The 21,890-nt window shown below is 39.9% G+C and overlaps 2 protein-coding genes across 6 annotated transcripts in view; one reads left to right on the top strand and one right to left on the bottom strand.

Moving 5' to 3' along the window:
- The window catches only part of clcn2a (chloride channel, voltage-sensitive 2a), a 53,555-nt gene that overhangs the window by 18,689 nt on the left and 12,976 nt on the right, over positions 1-21,890 (bottom strand). For 3 of the 5 annotated variants that reach the window (XM_022203263.2, XM_022203237.2, XM_022203228.2), the window contains exons 2-8: positions 16,831-16,999; positions 8,753-8,884; positions 6,298-6,426; positions 5,810-5,943; positions 5,356-5,445; positions 1,338-1,361; positions 806-884 (exon numbers count right to left, since the gene is read on the bottom strand). In XM_022203263.2, coding sequence (XP_022058955.2) covers positions 806-884; positions 1,338-1,361; positions 5,356-5,445; positions 5,810-5,943; positions 6,298-6,426; positions 8,753-8,884; positions 16,831-16,999 — 757 coding nt within the window. The remainder of the gene's footprint in view (positions 1-805; positions 885-1,337; positions 1,362-5,355; positions 5,446-5,809; positions 5,944-6,297; positions 6,427-8,752; positions 8,885-16,830; positions 17,000-21,890) is intronic. The other 2 variants (XM_022203220.2, XM_022203247.2) reach the window with 1 other exon arrangement.
- Positions 17,348-20,927, top strand: LOC110957315 (zona pellucida sperm-binding protein 4-like). The gene is made up of 8 exons (XM_051953966.1): positions 17,348-17,784; positions 17,867-18,054; positions 18,374-18,474; positions 19,348-19,505; positions 19,590-19,782; positions 19,859-20,006; positions 20,097-20,172; positions 20,572-20,927. The coding sequence occupies exons 1-8, from the start codon at positions 17,499-17,501 to the stop codon at positions 20,679-20,681; spliced, it is 1,260 nt and encodes a 419-aa protein (XP_051809926.1). The 5' UTR covers positions 17,348-17,498; the 3' UTR covers positions 20,682-20,927.

Genomic DNA, 21,890 nt, shown 5'->3' with positions numbered 1-21,890 from the left:
AGGAAAAAAATCCTCACAAATTTGTCCAAAAACCCCCCCCCAAAAACGCCATAGTATATACTATGTCAAAAAAAATGAAATGTTGTCAACATGTCTTAAAAACACGCCATTTGATGAAAAAAATGTAGAGTAGGCCGAGAAAAACACTACAAAACAGGGGTTTTTTTTGAAAAAAAAAATCCTCACAAATTTTTTTCCAAAAAAAAAAAAAAAAAAAAATGCCAACAACTTATTTTTTGAGGCCAAAAAAAACTGGCAACACTGACAATTTTGTAATCAACAGCTGCTAATTTACACATTAAGCAAACATGCAAGAAAAACAGAATGTATTTAATTGGTCTCTTTTAGCTCTGTTTTGGTCACTACCAGCTACTGCTGACTTAAATGTCGTGTTCACTACCTTTTGCCTCCCTCAAAGTCACAATAAAACCTCATAATGCTGAGGGGAAGAGCTGCAAGTGATATTTATCTATAGAAATATCACTAAAAAGGACTCCTAATTTAGACGCTTTAATATGGATTAAACTGAACTGTTGAAAATTGTCCTTACAGTGGTACAGACATCTCAAGGTTACTTGAAACAATGGGAAACATGAATATTCATGCAACATGAAATGTCCGTCTGACTAATATTTCTTGAGATGCAGAATGCTGGTCTAGATCAAGGAGTTAGATGAGCTCACTGACCAACATTGGCATCCTCTTCTGCTAGCGGGGTAAATATTCTCTTCATCTAATTAGCTCCTGTAATTATCTACCATAATTAGATCCAATTCAATCACAGTCTGCGGCCACGTTGTCTTACCTCCAATAGGGGCAGCAAAGCAGCAGCCCACACCCACCGCACAGGCGGCCGACAGCATCTCCGTGTTCCTCAGCTCATTCTGTCCAAGAACATTCAGATATGCACACATACAAACACACATATCCCAACAGGTGTATACGTACGTGCAAAACGCCACAAAGCCACAAGGCACACAAAAGAAATGCATTTCTCCTGAATAACCAAAATCACTTCCAGCTTACAAACGCGGCCGTTTTACTGTAAAACTGCTGCATCTGTTCACATTCAATGAGATTACATATTTGAGCACAGCTATATGGGAGGCCATGATTGAAAAACCAGGATTGAGTGTTGATATCATGGAATGAGATGTTTCTATTGAAGCAAAGGCAACACAGATCGATGTCTCACTGCGACGGTTCACTGAACAGAACCAAACGGCGCAGACAAATGGAAAGACATCAATCTATCTCAGAGGCTGAAATGGACAGCATGGATTATTGATGTTGATGGAATTGGCAATAAAGAAACTATCTGACTCGTGCATTCATACCTTGCTTCCCTCAAAGGCCTCTTCCTTTAGCAGTAAAAGTGAAAAAAAGACAGAAATATGTGTGAGTGTGGAGGTTACCTTTTTTTATCCTCCTCCTGGCAGAAATCCAAACTACACAAAATCAAACAAGCAGCGAATGAGCTTCAGCAAACACAGTCTTGATTCCACAGTGGGCGGAATTAACATTTTCCCAGACTGATTATGCTTCCTGGTTGTGTGGTTGACCCCTGGACTATTTGGGTCTTTCTAACTGCGCTGACACGTGTTTTTTTCTTCCTCCACATCACTGCAGTCTATCTTCCTCCACGCTGATGTTGGTGCAGCGAGGAGAAGCACAGCACAGCATCCAGAGCAGAAATAGACAGAAGTCCAGGCTGAGGTCTCACATGAGTGGAGGTGAGTGTGTGTCCTGGGGAACGGCAGAAAGTCAAAGAAGCATCAAAGATTTTTCAAAGAATAATTGTGGTTTTCTTCCTTCACATATGTGAGGGTCAAAAGAGAGGGCATAAAGATGGGAAAAAAATCCTCCTAGAGCGGGCGTCCTCCATTCTTTTAACCCTTGCGTCGTCCTGCGGGTCAAAATTGACCCGTTTTAAAGTTTGAAAATGTGGGAAAAAATATATTTTCACCAATGAGCATTATTTTAATTGTAAGACTGGAGAAATTCTATTGCTTTGATTTGAATTATTTTGTTTATTGGTTAACTGCTATTTCCATTTATTTTGTGTTTGTTGGGGGCATTTAGTGTTTTGTATAATTTATATAGCTTGACTTGAACCCGCCCCTTTTGTATATTCTGTTTTGTAGTATATGTTGTTGGATTATTTGCTCTTTTTTCCACCCTAGTAATTTGTTTTTGCTTCCTTGCATCTGCAACTTGTAGACGTGACCACTAAGAGAAACATTTTTGGGAACTCTGAACATTTTTGGCAGGAAAAAAGGAAATGTTAAAAATGTTCCTTTAAGAAGATTCTCACACACACACACACACACACACACACACACACACACACACACACACACACACACACACACACACACACACACACACACACACACACACACACACACACACACACACACACACACACACACACACACACACACACACACACACACACACACACACACACACACACACACACACACACTTTCGCTGGATTTTGGTTGATTTTTTTGTGAATCTTCTTAAAGAAAATATTAGAAGTTTTACTGATATATATGTAATCACTATAGATATTTTAGGATTTTTTTAAAATAATTTTTAAAAAATATTTTCTTGTCAAATTTGGGGGATTTTTTTAAAAGTAATACTTTTTAGGGAAACTTTTAAGGAATTATTGCAATTTTCTTCCTGAAGGTTTTGCAAATTTTTGAGAAATTTGGGGAATCTTTTTGCTGAATTTTTGGATTTTTTTCAGACAAGGAAACAATATTTTTTTGGTGCCTGTAAATGAAGTCAACAGGAGGGTTAAGTTCACATTAGCTGCTCAACTGCAACTAAAAAAACAACACTACATCACAGACTGCAGATTAAATGAGCCAGTCAACATCTTGTAAGCTGTAAGTGTTTTTTTTTTCTTCCCCATGTACTTACAACATATAACATACTGTAATTTTGTAATGGAGTGTCCCCATCATCTGCCTCATGGACTTGACCTGGTTCCAACTGGCTGTGAGTTTATGCTCAATGTGCACGAAGAGGTTTCGTACAGATCGCTGCTCTTTCTAAGGAACGTCTGGTTCTCACTTACATGGAAGCTGCCCAGTCAATTGGATCCAACGGTTTGTTTTTCTCCCTGCTGGTTTGATTTAAATAATTATTCACCAAAAGAAGGTCAAATTGCAGCTAATGAAAAACCTGGAAGATGAAACTTAACTGTGTAGTTGTCAGGTGGACTCAAGTAGCACAGTGAACATGATCCTAAATATTTTCATAGTTTTGTCTGATTTGATACGCTGGTCGTCTTAATGTGGGACAAACTAAGCCTAGTATGTTGTCGGCTGAAGGTCACCTCAGTGGTGGCAATGAGCAAGCTGCTAACGCTGCTTTTTTACTTTCCACACACAGATTTGGGGACTCATACACTGCCCCACTTTCAGGCTACAATCAGTACGTAAACAGACCTCACTACAAATCCCTCCCTGTGTGTTTCTGTAGTTGAACAGGAGTGCAAAATGCTGTTTTCCACAAGGACGCCTTTAATTGACCTTGAGAGACACATTTGAAATCTTGACATTTACTGCTGAGGATGATTGATGAAGTAAAAATATTTTAGGTTTTCTGTCTGTGTGTAGTTTAATATTCAAGCCAGATTTTATTGTTTATTGTCTTCAAAAGGCCAAAAATGCAGTATTGTTTTTACATTTGCTAAGAATACGAGTAATACAAGTAATCAGGGGTGATTTACTGGAAACATTTCTGCCGCTGAATTCTGCCAGTTGAACATGTCGAATCTCAGCATGACATGTCTTTATCTATACTTGGCAGGTTTTCTGTGAGAATAAGAACAATATAACATCAAAGAACCACATGTGCTCTGGAACCCAAAAAACATCAACAATGACTGCTCAAAAATGTAAAGCATTCTGGGTGGATTTTTGTCCTTTTCAGCCATAAACAAATCTTAAACCTAAGACCTAATTCTAAACCTTAAAGATCCAATGTGATAAAACGCCATATTATTGTATTTTGTGGTATTTTCAAACTAAAAGCTATTAAGATATTAAGACTTTTACTTCTGCCGTCCTTCAAGTCTCCTCACAACTAGACAGATTCACGGCTTTACAAGCCAGGAAGAATACAATCGAGGTTGAACCTCACATCTAACCAACCAACAGTCGTCTTACTCAAACTCTGTATAATCCTGACCTCTCTCTGACTACTGGTAGTCAGATGATCAACTCAGAATGAACAGCTACCTCAGTCCACCAGGTTTATTTACATCTAGAGCCACTTCTGTTTACTGTAAAATGCCTCAGCAACAAACAAAGCTCACCAAATGTTCACTGCAATAGTGAACACAAGAGTCTTCATGCACTTCCAGCATCTGAAGAACTAAGCATCCAGTGGAATATATTTATTTTTGATGACAATGTCTCCAAAACAGCAGGAAAACCCTCAGTTTTAGCACATGTGCAGCTTATTTGGCTAATTTTAAGGTTAGCTTTAATCATATGTCCACTGATCAGAACTCTGTGGAAATTGTAAAGGTGAGAGACATTCACAGATGGTGCAAACTTTAAGACCAATTTAGAACTTCAAAACCAGGACTGGGTGAGTTAGTATGTTTTTATGTCACCTGTTGTGCTTCAGTGAAAACTCAACTTGTGTTAAAGTCGGTGTGCTTCTCTCCTGCTCTCTCTGCTCACATGGAGAGCTCTGCATTTCAACTCAGTCCTAATCCTCCCGAACTGCTCTCATTTACACAATTTTCAGTTTTTGTCATCAGAGAATAGAATGAGTATGAAATAGTGCTACGTGTTTACTGGCACTGACTTCAGAGCTTTTTCCTCAGGCTGCTGCTCTGCATTGTTAAAATATTGAATTCGGCAATGTTTCCATGTAGAATGATTGCTCAGAGAGAAGGCTGGAAGTGATAGAAAGTCTTGGTGTCAGCAGCCGTGTGGTCAGCTGCCCCACACTGTCAGTCACAGATGCAGAGTGTACTTTCTGAAGAGAGGCGGGGACAGCAGCTCATTGGTTTTCACAGCAGAACAGCCCGTTAAGAACAAGGCTAAAACCAGGGGTCATACAGTCACGGTGAAAATAACCATCTTTGCAGTATTTTGAACTAAAAAAAATGAAATAATTGTGGGAACATGTAAGACTTGCATTAGTTTGAACCATCTCTCATTTTTGACACTTAGAGCACTTCCTGTTTTTTTGGTTTCACTTTGTTACTGTACGGATGGATGGTTAATAATTATGATTCTCCTTAGAGATGTCAGGGGAAGGAGCTAAAAATTGAATTCTGTGCTAAAGTCTACTAAGAGATCTGTATAGTAGTTTGTTTACCATTCTCACCATGTAAATCCCCCCAAACAGAGCAGCCATGAATTTGCTGAGGAGAGCAGCGCACAGACTGGCGACATGAACGAAGGGTCCCTGAGAGGAAGGACGGAGAAAGATGTTAGTAAACGGGATATAACTGCAAGCACATTTAAACACTACGCAGAGTGTGCTGCATTCAGGTTCAGGGACATTATTCAAACACCTTTGCACGATTAAACCTTGCTCAGACTCACATTTAAACTCCTTTACTACCCCTCTGAATGGGAAATGCAGCTGCTGTCAGCAGTAAATCCCATTTATATTTTCGCTGGTATGACTTTAATGAGACTAGAAGAAGCAAGACTATTAAATCCTCCAGAGAGGAAACTTCAAGAACTGTCAAGCAATCCGTCATTTGTAATTTGTAAAGTCGAGAAGACCGCGATTGGGAGAGATGAAGGAGAAAAAGACGCTGTACCTCTTTTCCCAGTGGCATCCCGCTGCCCAGAGCGCAGGTCAGACCAATGACTTTGGCCACGAAGGTCTTAAAAGTCAGATACTCCTTCAGGACCACCCCCCTGAGTATCGTCTTCATCTCAGGAATACCTGAACCTGAGAAATGAGAAGAGAGACATGCCAGGTGGGATGATGGAGTGGAGAGAAAAGATGAGTTGAAAGAAAGCAATTACAGAGAGAGAGTGAGGAGAAGAATAAATGAAGAGTGAGGGGGATGGGTGAAGGGAAGAATCTGATTGATATTTAAATCGTTTTCTGTGTGCACATCTCATCAGAGGTATCTTTTACGTATAGCCTGCAGATGTGACCACTAAGAGGTGTACAGCTCCATGTCCTTGGAGTCCTTATGGTACACTACAGAGCCAATTACATTATCCAAACACAGAAAAATGACTATGAATTAGTGATAAGAATAAATAGGTTTATGTATGTACTGTGTGTGTGTCTTACCCACAGCCTGAGGCGCCAGTATCTGCGTGAATCCTGCTGAGAAAGTGATGAGTACTACAGGGTAGGTGACCCAGGCGATGTACTGCAGAAGCATGTTGCTGTCCAGTCCTCCGTACATCCACTTCTGTGCTGCACATACGCACACAAAACTTCATCTCAGTATAATGCAGCAGAAAGCCAAACCATCCAACAGCCAGTTTCCACATCTGTCGCCGATCTGCTGAGACTCCTCTCTTCTTATCTCTGACCTTCTCTAGAGATGTTTTTCCCCATCTCTTGCTTATTCATGCATTTTTCTTCACCTTCAGCAGCTTGGTGGCCTCGTGCTCATTCATCATTTAGCTTTCTTACTAGCAAACTTACCATTACAGGAAAAAAAGAGGAGGAGAAGGAAGAAAGCGTATTGGTTTTTGGCAAACACATTAAGACGAAGCGCAATGTTGAGAATCTATTTCTCTCCATTTCACAGCTTTGTCCACAATAAACCAGCAGCTTTCAGGGATGAAAAAGATCGTTTCAAAAACTCTGTGAGGCTCTTAGAGGAGACAAAAGAAGACCTTGCTTTGGACAGGGAAGACGGAGGTTTTAGAAAGGGAAATGCTCTTACACACGGCAAAATGATGATTCATTAACGTTAGAATTCTCCCTTTCTGTTGCCTTTAGCACTACATTCCCAACCTTTTCAGCTCATGACCAACTACTGACTCAACCTGCAGCCCTTTGTTACCGGATGAGCTCAATCAAAGAGCAATTTTTTATTCTTAGGTTGCTTTATTTGAATGCGTTTCAGGGACAGGGGAGAAAAAGTTAGCCAATAATGCACTAGAAAGAGGAAAATGCAGATAAAGGGCTCTGTTTTCATGCATCACCTCAGGTTCATCTTGACACCCCAGGGAACCAAATCTGATTGTTATCCATGTTAATATCTTTTAAAGATATACAGTAGGCACTGTCATTAACCTCTATGTATTTTATGCTGAGCTCATGGTTCTCATTTACATATTGTTCTTGTTTCCGTAGTCAGGCAACAAAGTGAGCAGAAAAAAGTGACTTGAGTGTAATTCAAAGACACTAACAGTATTTCCTGTCCTAAAACATCAATGAAATCACTACTGTAAGATTGAGACAAAAATGAAAGACTGTGCTCACAACTAAAATCATGAGTTATAATCAGTACAGGTGAACGTAGAGAGCCAGAGGAGACCACTGGAAAAGATGCCCCTCTTAAAACAAGAAAAAAAAAAAGCATATTTAAAGGAACTTTTACCTTGAAATAAGTGAAAAAAATCTGCCAATAGAACAAGTGAAAAAATGGCTTGGTAAGATTTCTTCAAATAAGATATGATATGTAGAATATTGAGATCTTAAAATTAGCTGGGAAAACTTAATTTAAGCTATATCTTAGGTGTCAAGCTTAGATGTCGTAAAATAAGTCAGATATGTTTAAAAATAGTTTTTCACTTGAAAATAGAATTTTGCTTTCATGTAACCTAATTTGAGATGTATTAAAGTTATTGAGTTTTCTTGTAAAATTCAACTCAAAACAAGATAATTTCAAGACTGTTTGACTTAACAAGATATTTAAGATGCATTGTCTTAAAAGAAGTCCTTCCATCTTGCTGAAAAGTCACAGGTCAAGTGAATTTATCTTAAATCGAGTGGGATGAGACATTTTGACTAAAAATAAGACAAATAGACTTGGTAAGATTTTGAGTTTTTGCAGTGCACAGAGGTTCACTCAGTACGTAACCACACTGTGACCCTCATGTTGCCTGTGTTTTGGGTTTTGGTTGGCTCCGTGTAGATGTTAAAGTTGATCCTGACACAGAAGTGACTCATTTTTGCACCAGCTTAAAAAAAAATCCAACAAAAAACACTAAAAGTAACAGTGCAGATCTGTTTCATGCATCTGCAGAGCATCTGAACAAAGGAGAAACAGCTGAAATTTGCTCACATGGAGAAATACAACCACGAGCAGTAACACATAAATCTGCATGAAATGCCCTTTTTTCTCATTTTTATTATGTACAGATATTTTATTGAGGTGAGAAATATTTTTTTTTTATTTGAATTTGCTATTTTTAAGGTTGAATCATTTCAGAGCGTTTTACTTTGCAGTATATAAGTCAGTTTAGATAAATTTGAGACTTTAGGTTGGAGCAATTGCCGCCAAGCAGGAGCAGAAGTCCAAATTTATTGATGATTTAAATATTAACAAAACCAGTTTTCTTAACGACTGTTCAACTTCAATATAACATGGAGGTAAGGCAGTCAATTCATATGAAAATTTTACAAGTATGCTACTTCATGTGATGTCTGACGATGCCTCTTAGTGATTCATTATTAATACAACTTTGCTGGATCTGTGAAAACAGTCCCGCATTCACTATCTGTCCATCCACCAGCCTCTCTAACTTGTTTCATCTCTCGTTCTGGGTCTCTGTCTCTTTCCTACCTTCCTGGCAGAAGGCGATGGCGTAGTCCATGACCCAGCTGACCAGAGCCATGAGCAGCCCCAGCAGAATGAGGAAGATCCAGTCCTCCCCCACCCGCGAGATCAGAAACTTCTGGCAGCGAGACGCGCACGCTGATGGCACCGAGATGGAAAGAGAGAGGAAAGCAAGAGAAAAATCTCGTTAAAAATAATCTTCGAGGTGTGAGGGGACTGCAGAAGGATATCTGTGTGTGTGTGACTCAAAGAACTTGTGCAGAAAACGAGACAGAAGAGAAAAGAAAGAAGCTCATAGGTGTCGGTAGAGGAGAGGGAAATGGATAGGAGGAGGGCACAACCAGCTTATTTGAAGCACAGTTCATATACAAACATTTTAAAGTGGCTTATATACTGTAGTTAATAAAACTTTAAATACAACACAAAACACTGAAACTCATACAAAATGAATAAGAAAGCAAATCGTAAGGGTAAAACAATTTGTTGCATATATATTTCTACCATCTGCACCCGCTTATTTAATATCTTCATTGTGTATTGTCTAAATCGGACACAAGATTTGTGTGTGGAATGAGTGGAACAATATTCTTGGGCCAATTTATCCATCTCCTGTTACTTTGGGACATTACAGGCAGTGCTACAAAGAGGAGAGCAGGACTGATGTAATACTAGTTGTTAAAATGCTAGACATCAATGTACAATTAGCAGTTTGTTACATTTTTAGCTTCTCATCCATCAATATTGTAAAATATTTATTGATTTAGGATTTTGTATTTGGGGTTAATATGATGTAAACTGATAGACATTTTTATGGCACTATCTTTACAAGGATCCTTACTTTTCTTGCAGTACCATTTGCAGAGCATTGTATATTCAACAGTTTTCAATCACACTGTAAAAAAAATGGGAATAATCTGGCAGCTGTGGCTCCAACAATATTGTAAAATATTGGAAAACAACCATCTTATACAAATATAGTCATTTTTAATAATTAAAATATATTTTCCAGCCTCAATTGCACATGAGAACTATGTTTTGTTTAATGAATATTTACAATATAGTATCGTACAGTACAGTATAGAATAGTATAGTATAAGTGTAGCATATTATAGGCAATGTCATTGTTTTACACATATTATACAATATTAATAGTTATAATATTACCATTACTAATAACAATTATAATTATTACAAATTATCATATGATATAGCTAAATAAACAGATAGATAAGACAATCAGTGTTTTGACAGATTAATAATGATTAAATATAATATACTAAATGAAAACACGTTAATTCAATATTTGTTTCTTTACATTTCCACTTTGATCTATTAAATTGAAAGTTCAGAAAGTTTTAGATATCTCCTTGTGCTCTGAGAAACTGTGATGACGTTTCACAATTTCCTGGCATCTCAAAAATAAGATAATTAAGCATATGATCAGCAAATGAGTCAGCAATGAAAATAATCACCTAATATACATCATTTTTATATTTGTCATACATCTGCCACAATCGCCCACCTCCAGTGCTATGTAAAAATAATTTTATTCTTCACTGAATTCAGTCAAAGGAACTCAACTAACCTTTTGAACTTGAGAAGTTTTCAACCTGACCTGTAAGAGCATTTAAAATCTCTTCTGGATATTTGTTTCAGGTCTGTGATGCTTACAAACTGCTTAGAAATGTTGCAGTTTGCAGGCCAGAAGACGGTGCAGAGCTGTAAAAATTAGCTAGAACTAAATAAAGCTCTTCAGAGAAAAAAGGACATCTTTCCACGTCATGAATAGACAGAAATCTTGTCATCATGGATAACAACAAATAAATCCATTGAAAAGCAACGTCATAATCACACCGTGCAAATAAAAGGTTCAGCTTAATGCCCAACTAAAGGAAAATAAAACATGGTGAATGGAGTGAACTGAGCTTTTAATCCATTTACCAGGAGCAGGTGATCAGTGAGAGAATAATAACGAACTAAAGGAAGTTACCAAGCGAGCATCACTATATCTTCCTCCACTTCAAATATGAGAATACAGAGAGAAAACAAAGCTAGGTCAGGGTTATAAATTCTACTATTACATTACAATCTATAACTCTGAGCTAGGTCAGCTAAAAGAAGCATCACTGGACTCATTTCTTCTCTCTTGTCTGCGGACACTGCCAAAGCCTGGAATTCACTTCAATATCCAGAGCATTCATAGATGTGCCCGTCCCCAGAGACGCTCAAAATGTGCTACTAACACATTTGCCAGATCCATACTGCATTAAAAACGCCACAGTCGAGACACCTCAAGCTTCTATTATGGTTTTTTAATGTCTTGCTTGGAACTCGTCAAGTGCCGCTCATCATGGAGGAAACTGTCATTTTAGAAAAAAAAAGAAGAAAAAAAAGCAACAGATGTGTGGGCGATAGCGAAAGAGGCACAAAGAGACACAAAGACAGGGATCAACACAAAACACTGCCTAAAGGATAAAGCTGCTAATATTGCATGTTTTTTTTTCTTGCTGTGAATAAATCCCATGAAAACAGACCAGGGAAAGCAACAGTTCTGTCAAAAACAAATACATTTTTGGCAATTTTGTCTGAAAACAGCTAACTCATTAACTGACTGACAGTCTGACTAAAAGCTGCAGCTCTAGTGAGAATCACATCCCTCCATATGCACTTACCACAAACATACGCATTTCTACTGCTGAAAATAGCACCCGAAAGACACATTTATCTTGTTTAACATGTGTTTAACTAATGTATAGTGCTCAGTTGTTATACTAAAGTATTTAGACTACTATAGACTGTAACTGTGGACATAACCACAGTTACAGTCTCACATTGGTTTGTCAGATCCAGTTTTGATGTCTTGGTTTTGGAATTTGGTAGTTGTCATCTTGGTCTTTTGAAACTAGATGTGAAGAGCGAGACTTTGGATCTGACAGAGGATTCAAAGACAGCGTGGTAGCAACTAGTCAATCACACAGTAGCTGCATCCTAAAACCTACAGTGTGTTTTTGTCCATTTTACTCTAAATGGGAGCATAATTTTTACAGTGAGCATCACACTGTATTGAAGGAGACTTGAAACTAGTTATTGTTGTCATAAACTCATCAGGAAAAGGTTTATTGAAGTAACAAGTCAAGTGAGAAGTAAGGTCATTTTCTCACTGACTTCTATACAATCAGACCAACTACAGGAGTCGGCCCCCTGCTGGTCATGAGAAATAATGCACCTTTTACGCATTTCAGCATTGGTCTCACTTTTAAGACCTGAAAGCTAACTTCACCTTCTACAGTCTATGGAAAGTACCTATTAAGTAATCTGTGAAGATTTACACCAGTACGAACCAACTGGCCTAGTAGTGAAACACAAGAGAGAGAAGAGAATGAAAGATTGATGAACAAGTTTAATATACATTTATTTTACTTTTTTTCAGCAGAAACCAAATTCTACACTATTGTCAGGTATCTCTTTTACGGCTGAATTGAATTCCATCTTTCAACTTTTTTTAATCCTACTTATGGAAAGCCTCAAAACGCTTAAATCAATGACTTGATATTAAAATAGAAGAACAATCTTAAATATTGCAAAAAATGCCACATATGCATAACTTTCTCCCGATTTTATTTTGGTTACCCATCCATCCATTATCTATACACTGCTTAATCCTCATTAGAATAGAATAGAATAGAATAGAATAGAATAGAATAGAATAGAAAGCCTTTATTGTCATTGTATAATGAGTATTAGGGTCACAGGGGGGCTGGAGTCTATCCCAACTGACTAAGAACGAAGGCAGGGGTCACCCTGGACAGGTTGGCAGTGTGTCCCAGGGCTACATATAGAGAAACAATCACCCTCACAACTATAGGCAATTTAGAATAATCAACTAACCTCAGCATATTTCTGGACTGTGAGAGGAAGCTGAAGTACCCGGAGAAAACCCACACATGCACAGGGAGAACATGCAAACTCCATGCAGAAAGATCCCAGGAAAGCTGGGACAGGAACCGGGAATGTTCTTGGTGCATGGTGAAAGTGCTAACCACCACTCCACTGTGCAGCCTGTTTTAGTTACCGCTTCAATAAATATAGCTATCTGACAACTCAAGATAAGACTTTTAACATTTTCTTGTAATGATGGATTTCTTTTTCCGTGCTTTGTCAAATTTGTCATTATGCTGCCTAATTACAGGAAAAAAGTTCATGCTCATGAATACTTCTTGCTGTTTGATTGACATGTTACTGTACAGAAATGATAAACAGTTTAACAAATGGAAAAACACTACAACAATATTTCTGGTGCAAGAGTCGGGTCACAATGGGATGCTGAGCCTCCTGATGGGAAACGAGGCTCAACTGTGTGAATGACAGGGCAAGCTGCCCATCAGCCAGACCGCTTGCTGGATGGCAGGTTGCCAGCTGAGAATGTAAACATGCACACGGAGGCCACATGAAAACACTTGCATGCAGGCAGGCCTGTCACACACACACGGACACACACCACAAAAGGATTATTCCTCAGAGAAATGTTTGAAGATAAATCTATGGGAGCACATGAGGCCGCCATGTTCTTTCTGGATGTATAATTTTAACTTCACAGTTCACTGGACAGTCCCTGGGTAAATTCCCACAGCTTCTCTGTCTCCATTCCTTTCGCTGACACACACACACACACACACACACACACACACACACACACACACACACACACACACACACACACACACACACACACACACACTCCTGTCTGCCACCTGCATAGCCACATACTTCCATGTGCATCTTGGCTCACGCTCACATCCGCAGGCTCAGTGGCGTTCACAGATGTCTTCTCCTGATCCCGCCATAAAAATCACACCCAACGCCAGACATTTTCTCCACCTCTGCTAATCCTACATTGCAAACACCTGACGCCATCCGGCTTTAATCACAAACAATGCTAAAAATATAGGAAATCTTTCACGTAAACAGGTGTCTCAAAGATGTTCAGCCCCTGAATGCGCTGTGAACCATGTGATGTAATACACTGAGGAGGAATAACCGGTAGACAGAGATCTGAGGAACATCAGCTACAAAATCTCTAAAAAACACACTCCGTGAGTTAAAATAAACACAGTGAGGCAGCGCATGCTTTTAGCTCTCCATCACGACCGGCAGCGGAGCGTTTAGCTGCATGTGTAGGTTGCCTTGTTCAAAAGCTGTGGTTGCTGGTCTGAACTGAGGAACACACTTGTAGTCCATCACCCACAGAGATGATGTTCCCACACAGATGCATGAGAGGAAAACACTAAAACTCCCACTTCCCCCAAACCTGAAGGCTCTCTCTGTACACATTACCTAAGACAACAGCAGAGCTCGGCCAGCCTGAGCGTCTCTCTAAAGACGAGTCTAAAAATACAAACACCTCTTGATCTACGAGTACACACTGCAGACAGCGAGCACACAAATCACTCCGGCTGGCTGCTGATCTGAGAGTGATTGTTTTAAATGGCTTCCATTACAACGAGCAAGCGAGGGTGGCCTGATATAGGGTAGCTTTCACCTATGGTGCAATCTATCGCGCTTTAATCAGATCACTAGTCACAAGGGCAAAGCGGCAGAGATGGATCCTGGAAAGCAGCCACGTTGGCTCACTTGTGCAAGCTCATGTGAACACAAACACTCGCTTTCCCTCCTTTTGCCTTGTTCCAAATTTAGTAAGATGATTTTTAATCATCTTGACGTTTTAAGGTGAATTTATTTTTGCTTTAATGGGTCAAAATTACTAATAGTGGAAGATCAGTTATTGTCTCACAGCTTATTAATAGCTTCACCAGTATTTCCAAAGTTTTACAATGCAGAATTGGAAAAAATGCTATTTATTTCCCATATGACACCACCATGGATTTAGCCAGTTAAACTACAGCTTATATTCAGTTCCATTTGTGTGCACAAATAAAAAAAAATTACACCAAATTAACTTTAGCATGTACATTTAGGAATGGATGTACAGAATTGACATTTATAGAAAAAATTTAAATGTTACCCAGAGTGATGATTTCTATGTGGATGTATAGGAGATACTGATATCCTCAGCAAGTGTAAGTAAAACTGAACATAAAATATACACCTCATGTTTGGTTGTTCAGACAAAGCTAGGAGTCTGAGAAGCAATAACATTTTCCCATCCCATATGATGAAAATCACATTTTGTACTATGATTTGTGGCATTTATTTACTTTCTAGGGCTACTTCTGTTAACTGTAAAATATCTCAGCCATGAGCAAAGCACAACTACGTTCTGCTGTTGGCTACAAGAGTGAACACACGACTCTTCATGCATTTCCAGCATCTGAAGAACTTAAGATCCAGTGGATTACTTTTATTTTTGATGGCAACGTCTCCACAACAATGTGCTAATGCAGCTAATATTGCCATTAGCTTAAATCTGTGACTGTGAACCACTAAACTATTGAAATGTTGACTAAGAAACACAAAAGACCTTAAAACAGCATCTGTGCTGTAAATTGGGCAATATTTCCATGTAAAATGATCGCTCAGAGAGAACATTAGAAGGAACAAAATGTCCTGGTGCAAACACTCATTCATGTTTGTGTCGGCTGCTGTGTTGGCAACTGTTTTGTTCTGTACTGTCAATCACAGGCACAGAGGGAGTTTTCTTCCTGAACCAGTCATTGAAAGCTTCAGGACTGTTGCATTCAAAGCTACAGACACTGAAACAGTCCATTTAGAATCTAACTAAAACCTGGACTTAAACAGTCATGGTAAAAGGAAGCATCTTTGCAGTATTTTGAGCTGAAAAATGTAGACACACTCTGTCGAAATATGAGATTTTCATTAATTTATTGAAAAAAAGCACAGTAGGTGACCCTTAGATAATCTTAACTGCCTGTATGCATTGTGTGTTACAGTCACAACTGTACCTCTAACTGCTGATGGTGTCGATAACAAGAGAAACCAATGAGGCAAACTACATGAATCAAATTCTTGTTGTTTCCAGAAACAGCTTCTGTATCTCCCTCCACATCCCCCCATTATATCTAACACATTTAATATGGAAATAGATGCAGATCTGACTATGCAACAGTAAATAAAACGTAGATAGCATTAAATTAGCAAATTCAATATTCAAGCAGCTGGGAAAAGTGAATTTTTAACATTTACCAAATTTCTAATCTGTCAATTATAAAAAAAATCTGGCAAGTAAATAATAAAACCGCTCACTTCTGTTGATCAACTGATCAAATAATTAGCCGTTTCAGCTTGTGCCACCCACCAACATATTTTCTCATTTAACCGACAATTAATTTGGGTTTTATTCAGCCAAGCTTTCCGATATCCATCTCCAAGTTTTGTCCACCACATCAGTAAAACGCAGGTGAGAGGAATTTCATTAGTTGCGCTGACACCATCAGAAAATGACAAATGCAATGTCTCTTTCCAAAAGCAACATTCTGGCTGTTGAAAACAAACACGTTTGGAGGATGTGGACACACATACCAGCCAACACACCTACACATTAACACACAGCCACAATCTGTCAGTCCATTACTGTTGACTACATCAGTCTGAAGTGGAGCTCTCTTCTGATGCCGCTCCCTTATCTGCAGTCATCTGGGAGGCCGAGACATAAAATAATCTGACAGTTCAGATCAGAGCTCTGCTCACACGAACCAAAATACATACACAGAGCAAAGCAAACATCTCCATGCACACAAAATGCACTGTGATCCACTGGCACCCAGCAGAGGGTGCTGTCTTAGTCTGACATTGAGACAGACCTCTTTGGCTGGAGGTCATTGCTCAGATCAGTCACATTTAATCGTGTTCACATCCTCTGCTGCTCCCTTGTGTCAGGTAGCCCCTCCGCTGTACTTTAAGAACTCAGTGTTTTCACACAACTTTCATGCTTGCTGGAGCGCTGAAATCTGCCACAAAAGGCTGCTTCAGGGCTGCGCACACACACAGACACACAGCAGATCCACTTTGTTTAAACACTGCATTGGCTTGACCTTCAGGACACATCTCAGCACTGTACTTCCTACGCACTGTGTAGGTTAAGAGCATGTTGAGAGGTCATCACTTACACTGGCACTTTGCACAGGGGTCTTTCTCATACTCCAGAAGATCTGCAGCACGACTGCGTACGCTGGTGTTCCTCCGCACTCCTCCACCATCCCGTACTCCTCCATCCCGTAGGCGGGCTGCCTCCTCCTTGGCATACACACCCAGCTCCTGGGTGTACCGCCCATACATCTGCGAACATGAAAGACGGAGAAAGAGAGCTTTTACACGTGTAGTAGAAGTGGGAGGCAGTGGAGGAAATGTCAGTGTGATACAGCAGGTTAAAAAAATAATGCTGTATTGGGTCACAGTAAGACATTCAGCTTCTATAAACATGGTGAGGTTCAAATGCAGAGTAAACACAACCAGGTGTTGGGAAATTCACTGCCTGCAACTCAAAACTCCTCACAGTTCAGTTTTTTCTTTGGTCTCTTTCAAAAAAAGAAAGAATACCCTCAGCTTTGACTCAGCAGTCGTGTAATGACTTCTTTTCAGACAGATGAGCAGACAATAAGCTTCACCTGTCAGCTCCCAGCTGATTAACTCTGCAGGGCTGTCACACAATTGACTCCTAACAATGAGAGGCGGAGTTCTTAGCAAACTACACACAGTCAATCATGTATAAAGACTGCGTCTGAGCAGCAGATGGTATTGCTGCAGTTTTTGCCAGTGTGTAGTTACTAACACCGTAATGGAGCTTTTCAAGTATCTATTTGGTGTTGTTGTGGTGGTTGTTTGGTTTTGTGATGTTACTGCCCAGCAACACTGGGCGCTACCTCTGCAGAAACACCAACCTGCTCTTCCTTACCAGAGACCTCAGCAACAGTCAACGGTCCCTCCACCTGCAGAGCCTTTTGATAAATGCCAGGTGGAAGAAACTGAGAGGATCCAGTGCGGGGTTCCAGATCTCACCGCTGAGCAGTGTGAAAAAATAAACTGTTGCTTTGATGGGCAGCAGTGCTACTATGGGAAAGCAGGTATGTGAGCTCTCTGGTGTGGTGAGTTCAAACTATTTTAAGGACTGACAGAAATTCATGCATGCTTCGTCTTCTCACTCAGTGACTGTGCAGTGCACCAGGGATGGCCAGTTTGTGGTGGTTGTGGCTAGAGATTCCACTGTGCCACCGACAGATGTGACTTCAGTCAGCCTTCTAGAAACCAATGATGTCCTCTGCACCCCTGTTGACGTCACCTCAGTCTTTGCCATCTTTCAGTTCCCTGTGACTGCTTGTGGCACTACAATTCAGGTGGGTGGCAGAGCATTTAGGTTTATTCTTTCTTTCATGTAACACTTAACATGTCCCATTTATCCTTAACTGATCAGTTGGTTAAACTTTTCTTGGAAAACATCTGATTCTCTGTTTAATGTGGCTGTTTCTGTAAGCTGTCAAATTAAACTAAAGCGGAAAGTCTTTAAAGGCAAAACTGATATGAAATTCCTACGCTTTCATGATGATGAAACTAATTTTGCTTGATTAAAGTCCTGATGAACTAATCAAATGCCAGCTTTTTTTTTTTTTTTTTTTTTTGGGCTGTTCACATTTGGCAATTGTTTCCTTTCTGCAGGAGGATGATGATGGTCTTGTGGTCTACGAAAACCATATGTCGTCTTCATATGAAGTGGGGATTGGACCGAGAGGGTCAATCACCAGGGACAGTCATTTTGAGTGAGTTCATGTGAAAAGGAGTGAGCCTTACTGGTTTTGGGACCTCCCTGACATTGTTTTAGATGCAGTCTTGTAGTCTTTGGTACTTAAATACAGATTCAAACTAGCAAAGATACAGAACACTTAACTTGCACTTATCGCCCTCTTCAACTGTTGTATTTCTGAAGCATCAGTCAGTTCAGCTGCTGTATCTAGAAACTTTAACTTGCAATCGTAAATCTAAAACAAATATTGAATAACTAGAAATTTATGGCAGACTCCACTCTTGTGATGGCATTACTGACACTAATCTTGCTTTTGATTAAAAAGCTAAAATAAAATTGACAGACTTGCATGCTCCTACATCTGAATGTCCTAAATGTGCTTGAATTTTTTTTATTTTTTTTTTAAAGCACCAGCTGATGTAACTAACCCCACACATGGTCCTTCTCTGTTCTGGAGCTGCAATGATTTATCAATTAGTTGTCTGCTATTAAATTAATTAGCAGCTCTTTTGATAATTCCAGTTCCTGAAATTTGAGTATTTTCTGGCTGCATTACTGAATGAATTGAGGTCTTGGAGTTGTGGACAAAACAAGATGTAAGGAAGTAATATTGGGCTTAAAGAAACACTGATAAAGATGTGTACATTGCCTTTTGAGCTTATAAAATAAGAAGGTTGTAAATCAAAAGATTTGATTTCCGACAAATTGGTGCCACAAGTAATGTTTAATTTATGGCAGTCATGCTAACTTAAATATGTCCCCATGGGCTCTAAACGGAACATAACTTCAGTCTTAATGGGCACTGTGGCAGTTAAGTGGGCACTTGAGTCTTCACAAATGCGTGTGTTTTTTTGGGATGGACTGATAAAGCCTTCTGCTCTGTCGACAGGTTATTGTTCCAGTGCAGGTACTCTGGCACAGCTGTGGAGGCCCTTGTACTGGAGGTGAATGATGTCCCTCCCCCCATACCCGTTGCTGCTGAAGGACCCCTCAGAGTGGAGCTGAGACTAGGCAATGGAGAATGTTACTCTAAAGGATGTGTGGAAGGTGGGTGGATCAACCTGCTATAAGTTATAGCAGCAGACTGGAGGATCTTTAGTTTAAACTAAAATTGCACTACCCTGATTACAGAGGAAGCAGCATATAGCTCCTTCTACGCTCCATCAGACTACCCGGTCACTAAAATGTTGAGGGAGCCGCTGTATGTAGAGGTGCGTATCCTGGACAGGTCTGATCCAAACATCATCCTGAACCTTGAGCACTGTTGGGCCACCTCCACCCCAAACCCTCACAGCCTGCCTCAGTGGGACCTTCTGATCGATGGGTAAATGACTGAAACCAATCTGCTGGTGCTGTAGCTTGAAGCTGAAGGTAACAATCAAAGCGTTTCTTGGTTCCAGGTGTCCTTACCAAGATGACAGATACCAGACCACACTGGTTCCTGTGGATGGCTCCTCTGGGCTTGAGTACCCAACACACTACAAACGTTTCATCAGCAAGATGTTCACATTTGTGGATCCCAACACCTTTGCACCTCAGAAAGACACGGTACAGCTGAGCTCAATAACATTTGTCTCATTAATGGAAATCTATCTGTTTCCTTGAGCAAATGAGCAACTTGCATATTTCCCCCCCCAGGTCTTTATTCATTGCAGTACAGCGGTGTGTTATCCAAGTAACGTAGACTCTTGTGTGCAGCAGTGTCACCGGCAACGTGAGTATTTTAACTGAAAACTATAGTTGCAACTTTTTTTTATTCATTGGCATTTGAGAATTCCAGTGGCCATGTACAACTGGGTATTCTGATGTCCTGATACTGTATTTTTGCTTTTAGTTTCATTAAGTGACAGTAGATGCCAAAGAATCTGTTTGGCTCAAAGTTATTTGCACAATTTTTCACAAATGTTCAGCTTTCAATTGGGGGAGAACAAAGATTAGTTATCAGACTGGGAAATGGTATCGGTTACCCTGAATTGTAAAAGCTGGCATACATGGTTTCTTGAGTCGAATGTAAACTCAATTCTCACTCTAGAGGAGCTAGAAGTAGAATACTTGGAATAATGGTTTGACAAATGACTTGATCACACTCAAAACTGCTGCTTTTGTCTCACAGGGAGATCAGTAGCTGCAGGAAGGAAAGTCCCAAGCCGGAGAGCTGTAGTCTCAAGCGGTGAGGTGATCCTGACTGGGCAAAGGTCCACATCTGCTCTGAAAACAAACTGAAGAGTTGACAATCCACTGGCAGCCGTATCTGGCCGTCCCTTTTAATAAAGGCTCGTTAAAGCTCATACTGACAATTGGTCGTGTCTGAATTCCTATTTGAAGGTCAGCAGCTTTTGCTGAGGTGGGTTTCATGCTGATACAGTGTTGGAGCCGGTAATGTGAGTCCACCATCCTGATTTGTGCTGACAAATCACAAGGTTGGATTACAAATGGATACTTTGCTGAAAATTCTAATATAGCTGAATGGAACATATTCAGACTAGTTCGTTTTATGAAAAAGACTTAAGTGACTGTAGCTAAGAGGAAATTATGCTAGAGAAATGTGGTTGACTAGAAACATTAGGCTTTCAGTGTTAGGTGGATAATTTAAACTTCATATTTTCACCTTCCTCCTAGAACAGTTTCTAGCATTGCACAGCCACATTAAGATGAGCATCACGACTTCTCTGGCTTTGCTGCTCATCTCCTTCCTGCTTTTTTTTTTTTTTAAAAACAGTCCCTCTAGACTTCTGTGTATGGTACAACTTGCTACAGCTCTCCATTGCTCTGTGCACCACCTCCCCTTTTTGTCCAACTCCTCCACCACCCCCCCTCCTCCTCATTGAGATGGGCATCACGACTCCTCCAGACTCTCTTTCTGCTCGCATGAGCAGAGGGAAAGCAGAGCAGCCGTATAGGTTTGGTCTGACGAGCAGAGAGGACCATGCTGTCAGGATGCTCATCTTCCTCCACTTTAACCTCTAACCTGCTGGGAAGCATTAAAGCAAGGTGCAGCTTTGCATCATATTTGGACAGCAGCACAGTCTCATCTTGAAGCCACAGTGTAAAAATCAGCCAATAGGTGCAGGATGATGAGCACTAACAGCTGCGGTCATGTGGACATATATAAACATATTGGTGTGAAAAATGTAAACAGATCTCACTGCTGGTTTAAAAATGCTGTCAATTAAGCTGGTAGCAGCAAGTGTGTGGTTTGGTTTAAAAAAAAAAAAAAAAAAAAAAATCAAGTAAAGGAGTTGTGGAATCCAGATGTAAGCTTTCATTTTGCTATTAAATTGGGTGTCTTTCTGCTTGTCTTGAGGGTATTTAATCCTTTAAACCACCAAACCTGGTAACAGGTTAAGGGGCATGTTCTCTTAAAGAAAAAACTTGCACCATCGAGCAGAACCAGAAATTGTAAAAACAGAATTATCAGCTTTGACAGTCAAA

The sequence above is a fragment of the Acanthochromis polyacanthus genome, chromosome 9 (genome assembly GCF_021347895.1).
Source record: "Acanthochromis polyacanthus isolate Apoly-LR-REF ecotype Palm Island chromosome 9, KAUST_Apoly_ChrSc, whole genome shotgun sequence".
Classification (NCBI taxonomy): Eukaryota; Metazoa; Chordata; class Actinopteri; family Pomacentridae; genus Acanthochromis; species Acanthochromis polyacanthus.
This window is presented reverse-complemented; position numbering and strand designations above follow the sequence as displayed.

Coding starts and splice junctions, on each gene's coding strand:
- LOC110957315 (XM_051953966.1), top strand. CDS start 17,499: ATGGAGCTTTTCAAGTATCTATTTGGTGTTGTTGTGGTGGTTGTTTGG. Junction 18,055..18,373: donor CTTGTGGCACTACAATTCAG/GTGGGTGGCAGA, acceptor TCCTTTCTGCAG/GAGGATGATGATGGTCTTGT. Junction 19,506..19,589: donor CTCTAAAGGATGTGTGGAAG/GTGGGTGGATCA, acceptor CCCTGATTACAG/AGGAAGCAGCATATAGCTCC.